Here is a 12,300-nt window from a genome sequence, read left to right as displayed (position 1 = left end):
ACCGTGTTGTGTTGCTACCATGTTATTTTCATGTTGTGTTGCTACCATGCCGTGTTGTCATGTGTTGCTGCCATGCTATGTTGTTGTCTTAAGTCTCTCTTTATGTAGTGTTGTGTTGTCTCTCTTGTTGTGATGTGTGTTTTGTCCTATATTTTTATTTTAATCCCAGCCCCCGTCCCCGCAGGAGACTTTTTACCTTTTGGTAGGCCGTCATTGTAAATACGAACTTGTTCTTAACTGACTTACCTAGTTTAATAAAGGTTAAATAAAATAAAACAAATAAAAAATGATAAAACTTGGGCTCAAAAATTAAGTTTAGTAATTAATTTTACATCTGAAAAATAATAATAAACTGGAAAATGTGAAGCGGCATGTCCTTTTCTATGGGTGTGTTCAATTTATTCAAATCTGGAATGAGGAGAAGTAACTGCAGAACTACAGCTGCAGTTGATGTTGTTGGACAGCTCCTGTTTTCTGGTACTCTCTACTACCCCCTGGTGGTGACTCACTGAACTTCTATTCATTATCAAAACTGGCCTCTCTTTGCTTTCATGGCAATGACAATCTCTATAGAATGAAGAATTCTTGGGAGGAACTACTAGACAGAGTAGAGGCCCATCCTCCTCAGGCTGTATCATGATACAGACATGCAGTAGTTATTCACTCCCCTCACTGATTCACAGGCAGACATCCATTAGGCTCTCCTGGAGTGGACCCTGTGATCCCAGATCAGGTCTGTTCTGGTCTACTCTATTCCGCCCCATGTACAGCATGTCCCCACTAGGTGGTCCCATTAGACCGAAATATAAAGCCAGGGGCCTAAAGGACACTACTGTAAGCAGCATTAACCACACACACACACACACACACACACACACACACACACACACACACACACACACACACACACACACACACACACACACCGTCAAGGGATATTGTTTCTAACAAAGATATCTACGTATTTTTCAGGATGTGTATCCCTGGAAATAATCAGAATTCATGTAAACATTACAGTTTTGACAACATAGCGTGCTGAAAAAAAGGTTTGGCACAATTTCCCCCGGGTATGGGGTAATTTGAACGTAGGGACAGGGTAAGTTGAGCCGCCTTGGGGTAAGTGGGTGACGGTGTCCTGTGACAGAGGGTGACGGTGTCCTGTGACAGTGGGTGACGGTGTCCTGTGACAGAGGGTGACGGTGTCCTGTGACAGCGGGGGACGGTGTCCTGTGACAGTGGGGGACGGTGTCCTGTGACAGTGGGTGACGGTGTCCTGTGACAGAGGGTGACGGTGTCCTGTGACAGTGGGTGACGGTGTCCTGTGACAGAGGGTGACGGTGTCCTGTGACAGTGGGTGACGGTGTCCTGTGACAGCGGGTGACGGTGTCCTGTGACAGAGGGTGACGGTGTCCTGTGACAGAGGGTGACGGTGTCCTGTGACAGAGGGTGACGGTGTCCTGTGACAGAGGGTGACGGTGTCCTGTGACAGAGGGTGACGGTGTCCTGTGACAGCGGGTGACGGTGTCCTGTGACTGTGGGTGACGGTGTCCTGTGACTGTGGGTGACGGTGTCCTGTGACAGAGGGTGATGGTGCTGGTGGGTTAAAGTGTAATTCACGGAATGGAGGTGTGGTATACTGTACATCTTAAATGTATTCTTTCATCAAGCTGTCCACTCAAGAAAAAGCTTCAAACTGTAACCAGTGCCTGCAACCTGGTTCAGTGCCTGCAACCTGGTTCAGAAATGAAATCATCCACATGTATTGATCACAGCTTTAATAACGCTGCAGAAATCTGCTCTAAAGCAGTATCCGCATCTATCAGATGTTGCGATCATAATTTAGTAGCCATATCTAGGAAAACCAAAGTTCCAAAGGCTGGGTCTACCATAGAGATAATACAAGACGTTCTGTGGTGATTCATATTTTCTAGTCTGTTGTTTGTACTGAGAAGCAACCAGACGCTCCTCTTAACGCATGCTTATTCCGGTTACTAATAAGCGTGCAACCAATAAGAACATTTCTGTAAAAACAGTAACATTTTTGTGGATTGCTGAGCGATTGAAACATTTTATGGTTGAGAAGGATGAGGCAAAAGGAATGGCAAATAAGTCTGGCTGCAGAGCTAATCGTCAAATGTACTGTATATTTAGAAATCATGTGACTAAACTAAACAAAAAGAAGAAGAAACTGTACTATAAATGATATGATAGTAAAAAGCTGTGGAGCACCTTAAATTACATTAAATTACATTTAAAGAAAAAAGGCAAACTCAGCTCCATCCTTCATTGAATCAGATGGCTCATTCATCACAAAACCCATTGATATTGCCAACTACTTTATTAATGATTTTGTTCGTTGGCAAGATAAGCAAATTCAGGCATGACATTCAGGCATGACATTCCAACAACAAATTCTGAACCTGATCCTACACATCCATTCATAAGTGTGTGGCTCAGTTGGTAGAGCATGGTGTTTGCAACGCCAGGGTTGTGGGTTCGATTCCCACGGGGGACGAGTACGGGAACAAAAAATGTATGAAATGAAATGTATGCATTCACTACTGTAAGTCGCTCTGGATAAGAGCGTCTGCTAAATGTAAAAAATGTAAATGTAAATTATAAAAGACAAGCATTGTAATTTTGAATTTCGTAAATTGAGTGTGGAATAGGTTACATTTTTGTTGTTGTTGTTGTCTAGCAACAATGACAAGCCACCTGGGTCTGACAACTTGGATGAAAAATGATTATATTGCCACTCCTATTTGCCGTCTCTTCAATCTTCAAGCCAACAGGAAAGTGTGTTGCCTCAGGACTAACATTCTGCATGTTTATAGGTGGGGCTGTACGGTTCTTACACAAATGACTGATGATTGGCTGAAAGAAATGTATAATAAGAACCTTGTGGGAGCTGTTCTGTTAGACTTCAGTGCAGCTTTTGACATTATCGACCATAATCTGCTGCTGGAAAAACAGATGTAGTATGACTTTACACTCCCTGCTATATTGTGTATGGAGAGTTACCTGTCTAACAGAATACAGAGGGTGTTGTTTAATGGAAGCCTCTCCAACATAATCCAGGTAGTCAGCCATTCCCCCAGGGCAGCTGTCTAGGCCCTTTACTTTTGTTTTCAATCTTTACTAATGACCTGCCACTGGCACTGAGTAAATCTTGTGCGTCTATGTATGCTGATGACTCAACACTATACACGTCAGCTTCCACAGCAAGTGAAATCACTGCAACACCTGGCACACGTTTAGCGTAACAAATTCCTCATCAACCTATCATAAACATTTCTTAAAATAGAGGGATAAATGTAAACCTTTAATGTGGAGGTTTACATGTATGCTCTGGTGGCTAAGTTGACCTATTTTTAAGAAATAGCATTGGTTTGTGGAGAAAAAGTTTAAGATCTGTGATAGGCTGATGAGGAATTTGTTACAGGAAATAATCCCTGCCACCTGCTGAGGTTAGCATAGGGCTAACATCTGCCATGTTATCTGATGGGACCAGCTACAATGTAGCATTCTATCACGTGACACTACAGCGCCGATTTTTAATTGGCGGATGCTTGAACTTGAACTTTTTTTTAAATAATGTTTGCAAGTATGGCCCCAGGGTCATCAGATAAGACCTTGTGTGCCTCTGCTACTCTATATTTTAGCCTCACTTTCACACAGGTACACATTTGTTTTCTTGTTTGTCAATGTACCTCTTCAGTATCATTCAGTCTACATTATCATCCCTTTGCTGCTGCTCAAATGGACAAATTCCTTTCTCGCACTTCCTTGGCTGCTCTCTCAAGAACCTCAAGGTGGGGCAAGACCCTTTGCTTGTTTTACTTGTATATACGGGGCATGTAGACATATACTGTATATGTTCCAATAAATCAAGAAAAAGGTATAGGTCCCTGATCTGGTCCCTATAGGTCCCTGATCTGTTTGTGCTCGCTATGGCTTGAGATGGCTATACAGCAGACATATACTCTAGGCTAGATTTACCAAAACGTAGGCATAGATTCTTTTCAGTTCCTGCCCTGACACAAAAAGGATCAATTTATACAAAGGAAAACATAATAATAAACTGTTTATAGACCTGTATGAGAAAGAGATGTATGATTGTATAATGTCCGATATTTTCTGGAATTTGCATTTTACGATCACCTCGAACAAGAAACATAGCCTAGAGCTTATGGTAAAACGTGCCAAAACCTCTTTCTAATCATGCATTAATAATTACAAGTTATTAGGCTTCTGATCCGTGCATATGTTTAATAATTAACTTGCTACCATCAAATGTAAGCCTAAAGTAGGCTATTTAGCAGCTCTTATTGCCCCGTTTTGAAGAGCCTATCTGGCAGCTTCATGGTTTGACAGTCAACCGGCGTGCACTGTGCACTCACGAACGTATGTCTTTATTGACCATGATTGATTGCGATTGGTTTAAAATGTAAGAAAATGTTACATTTCAAACCAATCACAATCAAACCTGTGAGCACTATCATATGAAAACCTCCAACCAGGATGCGCACAAATGCCACTTTCACGTGCTAGTCGGACCTCTGAAATTTCCGACTTGCTAACTGGTTGTAGTTATAGGCTACATGTGCTACGTTCAAGTAGTTAGCGAGTCAGAAATTTTAGAAAGTACCTATGCTCCAATTGGTGCTCAGACTTTAAGGTCAAAAGTTCATCTGTGGGTCATATGGGTCACAGCCTCAGCCGATTAAACTCGGACAGTAAGCAGTGAACTGTTGAAGAGCTCCAGGATTGTGTTCATTAGACACCAAACTGAAGAAAACTGACTGAAACAGAGTAGGATCTACTTTTCAATAAGAAAAGCACATTTTTGTTTTCCGTTGCAAACGGTTTTTAAACATTTTCCATGGTGTGCCCTGCTGAATGTGTCCCATGAGTCTGTGAGGACCTCAGAGAGACCAAACTTGAGGGAACCAGCCAATGGACAGACACATTAATCTAATAGAACAGTTGAGGCATAGCCATCCAACATAGGAGTATTATCACGTCAGGCTAGGCCTGCGTGCAAAAATGCCACTTGTCACTTCAAAGCTAGACTGGAAATTGTTCAATGGCATGTTGTGTGTAAGCCAACTACCCTGGAATTCAAAACCACCTAATCAGTTTACATTTTCTTTTGATTCCTGAATTAGATATCCGTCCGATTCATTGTTGTATTTAGTGGGAGACCCAGACATCAGTTAATTTCCTAGAAGGTCACGACATGTTGCCTTTTATTATCCACTTGACTGTGCTAATAAACAACCTGTTGAAGTAAACGGCAGGGGCGGACTGGGACCAGGAACCAGCCCAGGCATTTCTGATGCATCATTTTTTTCTGGGCCTGTGTCTGTGAAATGGCACAGCAGCCATTTAGCTTAATTCGTGCTCGCATCTTTTCTCTCTCTCTCTCTCTCTCTCTCTCTCTCTCTCTCTCTCTCTCTCTCTTCTTAACAATATTTTTTTCTCCCGTGAGACCAGCCCGTGAGACCAGCCCAAATGATGGACTAGCCCACCGGGCAGTTGGCTGAATTGCCCTACTGCCAGTCCATTTCTGAAGTAAGTCCACTGTAAATAATAGAAAGGAGGGCATTGGCCATAAATCAGAGATCTTTACTGCTGCGTTCACACACCTTTGTTTCTGTGAGGCGGCGCTGACGTGCTCAGGGAGTCAGATAAAGGGTATTTCTCACCAACACTTTCCTGTTATTTTGCATGGCCCTTTGTTTGGTTGTGAAGTCTCAGTGTGTTGGTTCTCAGGGGAATGACAGGAACATGCAAGGCAGAACACTATCAACACCCCTCATAGCCCTCACAGATCAGCCTCTTATCAGACCTGCGTTGTGTTCATTAGGCACCAAATGGAGAAAAAAAAAACTGACTGAAACAGGGAGGGAATAAGTTGACTACCTGGTACAATAAGAAATACTCGTTTTTCCGTTTCTGATTAATTATGTTTTTTAAAATGTTTTCTGTTCCAACCCTGACCTGTCTGGCTGTCACAGTTTGAGGCTTGTTGTTCTGGTATTGCATCCTGACATGCAACACGTCCTGTTTCATTGGCTCTTACCTTGACATGGCCCTTGACCAGGTCAAGGCTATCCACTCCTTAGCATTCAATGAAGTCTATGCTATCTTTGTCATGGGTGGCTGAGTTTAGACCATAAGAAGCTCTAAAGCTTTGTAGGTCTACATGAAAAGCTGGAAAACTTTGGATAGCCTACATACTCTGCCATCTTGATGTGCTTCATACTGTTTCATTCTATTCTACCCTATTCTATCCTATTCTATTCTACCCTATTCTATCATATTCTATTCTATCCTATTCTATTCTATCCTGTTCTATCCTATCCTATTCTATTCTACCCTATTCTATTCTATTACATTCTATCCTATTCTATTCTATCATGTTCTATCCTATCCTATTCTATTCTACCCTATTCTATTATATTCTATCCTATCCTATTCTATTCTATCATGTTCTATCCTATCCTATTCTATTCTATCCTGTTTTATCCTATCCTATTCTATTCTACCCTATTCTACTATATTCTATTCTATTCTATCCTGTTCTATCCTATCCTATTCTATTCTACCCTATTCTACTATATTCTATCCTATTCTATTCTATCCTATTCTATTCTATTCTATCCTATCCTATTCTACTCTATTCTAACCTATTCTATTCGATCCTATTCTATCATATCCTATCCTATTCTATTCTATCATATCATATCATATCCTATCCATCCTATCCATCCTATCCTATCCTATCCTATCCTATTCTATTATATTCTATCATATCCTATCCTATTCTATTCTATTCTACCCTATTCTATCTTATTATATTCTATCTTATTCTATCCTATCCTATCCTACCCTACCCTATTCTATTCTATTCTATTCTATTCTATTCTATTCTATCTTATTCTATAATATCCTATCCTATCCTATTCTAGTCTATCATATCCTATCCTATTCTATTCTATTCTATTCTATTCTATTCTATTCTATCTTATTCTATCCTACCCTATCCTATCCTACCCTATCATATCATATCCTATCCTGTCCTATCCTATCCTACCCTATCCTATCCTATTCTACTCTATTCTATCCTATTCTATTCTATCCTATCCTATTCTACTCTATTCTATCCTATTCTATTCGATCCTATTCTATTCTATTCTATTCTATCATATCATATCCTATCCTATTCTATCCTATCCTATTCTATTCTATTCTACCCTATTCTATCTTATTCTATTCTATCCTATTCTATCCTATCCTATTCTATCCTATTCTATTCTATCCTATTCTATCCTATTCTATCCTACCCTATTCTATTCTATCCTATCCTACCCTATTCTATCCTATTCTATCCTATCCTATTCTATCCTATTCTATCCTATTCTATTCTATCCTATTATATCCTACCCTATTATATCCTACCCTATTCTATTCTATCCTATCCTACCTTATTCTATCCTATTCTATCCTATTCTATTCTATCCTATCCTATCCTATTCGATTCTATTCTATCATATCCTATCATATTCTATTCTATTCTACCCTATTCTATTCTATCCTCTCCTATCCTATCCTATCCTATTCTATTCCATTCTATCATATCCTATCCTATTCTATTCTATTCTACCCTATTCTATCCTATCCTCTCCTATCCTATCCTATCCTATTCTATTCTATTCTATCATACCTCCTACCATCCTATTCTATCCTCATCCTATCCCTATCCTCCTCACCCTATTCTATCCTATCCTATCCTATTCTATCTTATCCTATCCTATTCTACCCTATCCTATCCTATCCTATTCTATCCTATTCTATTCTATTCTATTCTATCATATCCTATCCTATTCTATTCTATCATATCCTATCCTATCCTATCCTATTCTATTCTATTCTATCATATCCTATCCTATTCTATTCTATTCTATTCTATTCTATCTCTCATCCTATCCTATCCTATCCTATCCTATTCTACCCTATTCTATTCTATTCTATCCTACCCTATCCTATCCTATACTATCCTATTCTATCCTATCCTACCCTATCCTATTCTATCCTATCCTATCCTTTTCTACCCTATCCTATCCCTATCCTATCCTACGCTATCCTATCCTATCCTATCCTATCCTATCCTATCCTATCCTATCCTATTCTATTCTATTCTATTCTATTCTATCCTATTCTATCCTATCCTATCCTATCCTACCCTATCCTATCCTATCCTATCTTATCCTATCCTATCCTATCCTATCCTATCCTATCCTATTCTATTCTATTCTATCCTATGATGTGCCTTCTCACAACATTCCATTACTGTTATTGCAGACACCGCCGTGCAACATGTCTTTGCTCCCTGTGAGTGTGAGAACTTGTTTGTGTTTAGGTGTTGACTTGAAGTTGTTTCAGGAAAGAATTCAGATAAACCCAAGCAGCCAGGGAGGAAGCACGGTGTCTCCTGCTCTGCCGGGATGACGGTACGACAGTCACACCAGTGACGTGTGTCACTTGACAAATTCCAAGCCTTTTAAATTCCTGGGTAGGCACAACAACAACAGGAAGAGGGACCATTTGCACAGGTGTCAGGAAGCCCAGGAATAGGAAACAAACAAGCCTGATGCTGGAAAACAGTTGTGTTGTGTACCGTGCTGATTCTCAGAGGTGAGGGCTAGGCTAATAACAGGCTATTTTTAACCCTGACCGGGGTATTTTCAGAGTCAGGGTGGACATAGGCCACTCAGTGGAGGTCCAGGAGTTCCATAGGTTCCAAAGTGATTCAATTGAGGGACAATAATAGGCTTTTGACTTGGCTATAAGTTATGAAGAAACGATGTCAATGAAGGTGGTAATTAGGAGACTATTCAACCCTTTCTGGGGTTTTTTCAAGTAAACTTCATTAGCCCCAGAATCTACATTTTTTTTTATGGATGTGCGTATGATCACAAACGTTTCTATAAATTATGAACATACACTTTATGTAATCCATTTGAGCGAAATCATTAGCAGTTGTTAAGAATTAGTGTGACAACTGCAGTTTTGCATCTTCCATTGTCAGGCATTGAATGCCTCGTGATATCAATATAATAATGTTGCAGTCGGATAAAACATAGCTTTGCAGATTCATTTAATGTCCTTGTGGTTTTTCTTGAAAAGGTAGCCTAGCGGTTAAGAGCGTCGGGCCAGTAACCGAAAGGTCGCCGAATCGAACCTCCAAGCCGACTATGTGCCCTTGAGCAAGGTACTTAACCCTAATTGCTCTTGTAAGACGCTCTGGATAAGAGCATTGTCTAAATGTATCTTTCTCTTTATGTAGACTGACATCTTTAATAACATAGGAGGTAAATAAACTGAGGGCTTCAAACAGATTTTTTTCCACGTCAACTTTGGTTTATTTGTAAGACCATACTGTACATGAGCAGGTGATATGACATGACATATGACATATATATTGTTCCATGTGGTCACAGGTGAAAGAAAAATAAGAGATTCTCAATCAAACAAACAAACAATTAAAAGCGCCGATCACAGTAGACACTTGTAGAAGAAAAGGATGAGACAATATATTATTTATTATTTTATATCCCTGGGGGGGGGGGGGGGGGGTCATATCATATCAGCACAACATTTTCACATAATTTGATTGAACCAAATAATCTCAATTATGGAGCAGTGAATGCAGCATTGCTAAAACGTTAACTCACCATAGAGGTCATCAAAGACATTCTAGATGTATTCATACTTTGTATAAAAGTAGAATAAACATATATTTTAACTTTGGTACATTTGACCTCCCTTTGTTTGGTACAACACAACTCTTATGACATGATGGTGCACTGATATAAAATAGAAACAGCACAATAGAGATGTTCAAAACATTCAATCATCTTGTAGAAAATGTGTTTTCTTAATAATACATAATAAAATATATCCTTCAATCATTTAATTTACTACTATGCTTTCTACATTTACACAGAATAAACTAAGTCTTGATAATGAGTGTCAGCGAGGTGTTAACCACTTTGGAGCAGTGGATCTTTCCCCATTCAGACTGGTGCTGTCATCTCCTGAACCAATCTCACCTCCTGAAAACGAGAAATATCACCTGGTCAGTATCTATTCAACGTGATATGACCACTGCAAATACTTCACAAAGATACACACGCTGCGTTTCTTTAAACTGGATTACTTTTAATTGTGCTACTCCATGTTGTGTATCCAAAACATTCTCAAATGTATTTGCTTTTTTTAAACTCTAGCATACAGTTTCTCAGACAAAGACAAGACCTTTCAACCTGGATTAAAAAGCACTGGATAATCTCCTTTGGAAGTGCTTCATAGTCCAGAATCTGTGTCCCATAGGGTGCCTCTCACATTGAAATATTTTCTCAATCTCTTACCTGCATTGGGATGCTGTGTCTTCAGCTTGCTGGCGATTTTGGTGAAGAATTTGAAGGTGAGGCAGGCTCCTGTCTCTCTGTCACAGATACCTCCAGCTTTGCAATGGCATGTTTTACCACACCCTACCCCATAGGTTCCATACATGCAATCTGTAAGGAAGGGAATACCATTCAATGTTATTGCAGTAGCAGGAGATGGGCATTGATATGTACTTACAGTAGGCAATTAAATTATCATCCATTAGACAAAAAAAAGTACAGAGTGGGGATGTCAGCGAGCCACAGAGATGTATTTTCTATTCTATTCTGTTCTGTTCTATAGGTCCATGATGCTTTGCTCTTGGTAATTTATCAGATCTGCATTATAGTGATGTAAGCCTACAGATACAGTTCTCTTCACCACTATCAACAGGAGCAGAAATAGTAAACATTCCAATTCGAAAAACTTTGCATCCATCAAGGCCACAGTCATAGCTAAGCATAGCTTGACTAAATACTCATATCTAAATAAAACATGTCATAGTAGGCATCGTTTTCATTATGGTAACTTTTAGGAATGCTATGAACACAGAAACTATAGATCACTTTGGAATAACAGCAATGAAACAGTCAGGCTAAGCGTGAGCGAAATGAAGCTTCCTGGGTTCCTTGGAATCGTTTTGGGAAGAAATTAACAGACGTAATAGTCAATATGTAACACAATATAAATAGATACCACATGTAGTTAGCCTGTTATGGCATATGTATTGACTATTTACAGATTAATCACACAATTTATGATGCGCAATTGCGCATTTGATGCGTCATGGTGAATATTAGCCTACCTTTGCAAATGCCATATTCATCTCCATAGTCGTCCTCATCTTTGTAGAACTCGCAGAATAATCCCGGTCCGCACTTGACTCCGTGCATCCCAGACACAGTGCGATAGCAATGTTCCCCTCTGTCTGCCGCACAGACCTGGCAACAACCGCAGTCATCCAGCACTGTCCGTCTGCAGCGCTGCGTCAAGCCGCACAGGTCCACATTGCACCGCTCAGGGCAGTTCACCGCGTACTTGACACTTGCTCCCCAAGCGTCAACATTACGCACTATGAATATGGAGAATACTGTGAAAAGGAGAAAATACATCTTTGGGTAAGATTTAGCAAGTGGCGACTTGAATGTTCAGAAGAGCTGTTCTGGGCTCACGACGTCGCTGCTTGGATGGAGTGACTTAATACACGAGGTTGCATGGTTATATCGGCTTAAAAACAAGTTTGTTTTTTCCCCACATGGTTTGCCCTCGTCAATTTCCTCAATCCGGTGTTGTCATCTAGTCTAGTTGCCAGCCTGCCCCCCTGTTTTAGAAATCCGGCATGGAAGTGGGAATTACACTCAACTGTCATCCAGGAATTGAAGTCTGTACAAACTGATGTCATAGTTTGTTTGTGTAGAGGAGACACTTAAGATGCCCCTCTGACCCCCCGAAGTTCCTGGTTCCTTACTTGACCCTAAGGAGACAGACAGTCAATCTAACACACACACACACACACACACACACACACACACACACACACACACACACACACACACACACACACACACACACACACACACACACACACACAGTCTGTCTGTCTGTCTGTCTGTCTGTCTGTCTGTCTGTCTGTCCACCGCCTGTCTGTCTGTCCACCGCCTGTCTGTATGTCTGTCTGTCCACCGCCTGTCTGTCTGTCTGTCTGTCTGTCTGTCTGTCTGTCTGTCTGTCTGTCTGTCTGTCTGTCTGTCTGTCTGTCTGTCTGTCTGTCTGTCTGTCTGTCCGTCCACTTGTCTGTTTCTCTGCCTCACTCTCTTACACAGACACTCTTTGTCTCATAAGCGG

At 40.5% G+C, this 12,300-nt stretch overlaps 1 protein-coding gene across 1 annotated transcript; it reads right to left on the bottom strand.

Annotated features, from left to right (window-relative positions):
• Nucleotides 1–9,404: 9,404 nt before the first annotated feature.
• Nucleotides 9,405–11,666, bottom strand: esm1 (endothelial cell-specific molecule 1). The gene is made up of 3 exons (XM_014138940.3): nucleotides 11,261–11,666; nucleotides 10,437–10,586; nucleotides 9,405–10,121 (listed from the first exon to the last, which is right to left on the bottom strand). The coding sequence occupies exons 1-3, from the start codon at nucleotides 11,565–11,567 to the stop codon at nucleotides 10,039–10,041; spliced, it is 540 nt and encodes a 179-aa protein (XP_013994415.1). The 5' UTR covers nucleotides 11,568–11,666; the 3' UTR covers nucleotides 9,405–10,038.
• Nucleotides 11,667–12,300: the final 634 nt, after the last annotated feature.

This window comes from Salmo salar, chromosome 13 (genome assembly GCF_965601325.2).
Source record: "Salmo salar chromosome 13, fSalSal1, whole genome shotgun sequence".
Lineage (NCBI taxonomy): Eukaryota > Metazoa > Chordata > Actinopteri > Salmoniformes > Salmonidae > Salmo > Salmo salar.
The sequence above is the reverse complement of the archived record's forward strand: the minus strand, read 5'-3'. Positions and strand labels throughout refer to the sequence as shown.

What these genes read in the sequence shown, in the direction of transcription:
- esm1 (XM_014138940.3), bottom strand. Translation starts at nt 11,567, where the DNA reads ATGTATTTTCTCCTTTTCACAGTATTCTCCATATTCATAGTGCGTAAT. An exon ending in TGAATATGGCATTTGCAAAG is followed by an intron (nt 10,587 to 11,260) that starts GTAGGCTAATAT and finishes CCTTCCTTACAG; the next exon opens with ATTGCATGTATGGAACCTAT. An exon ending in GACACAGCATCCCAATGCAG is followed by an intron (nt 10,122 to 10,436) that starts GTAAGAGATTGA and finishes TCTCGTTTTCAG; the next exon opens with GAGGTGAGATTGGTTCAGGA.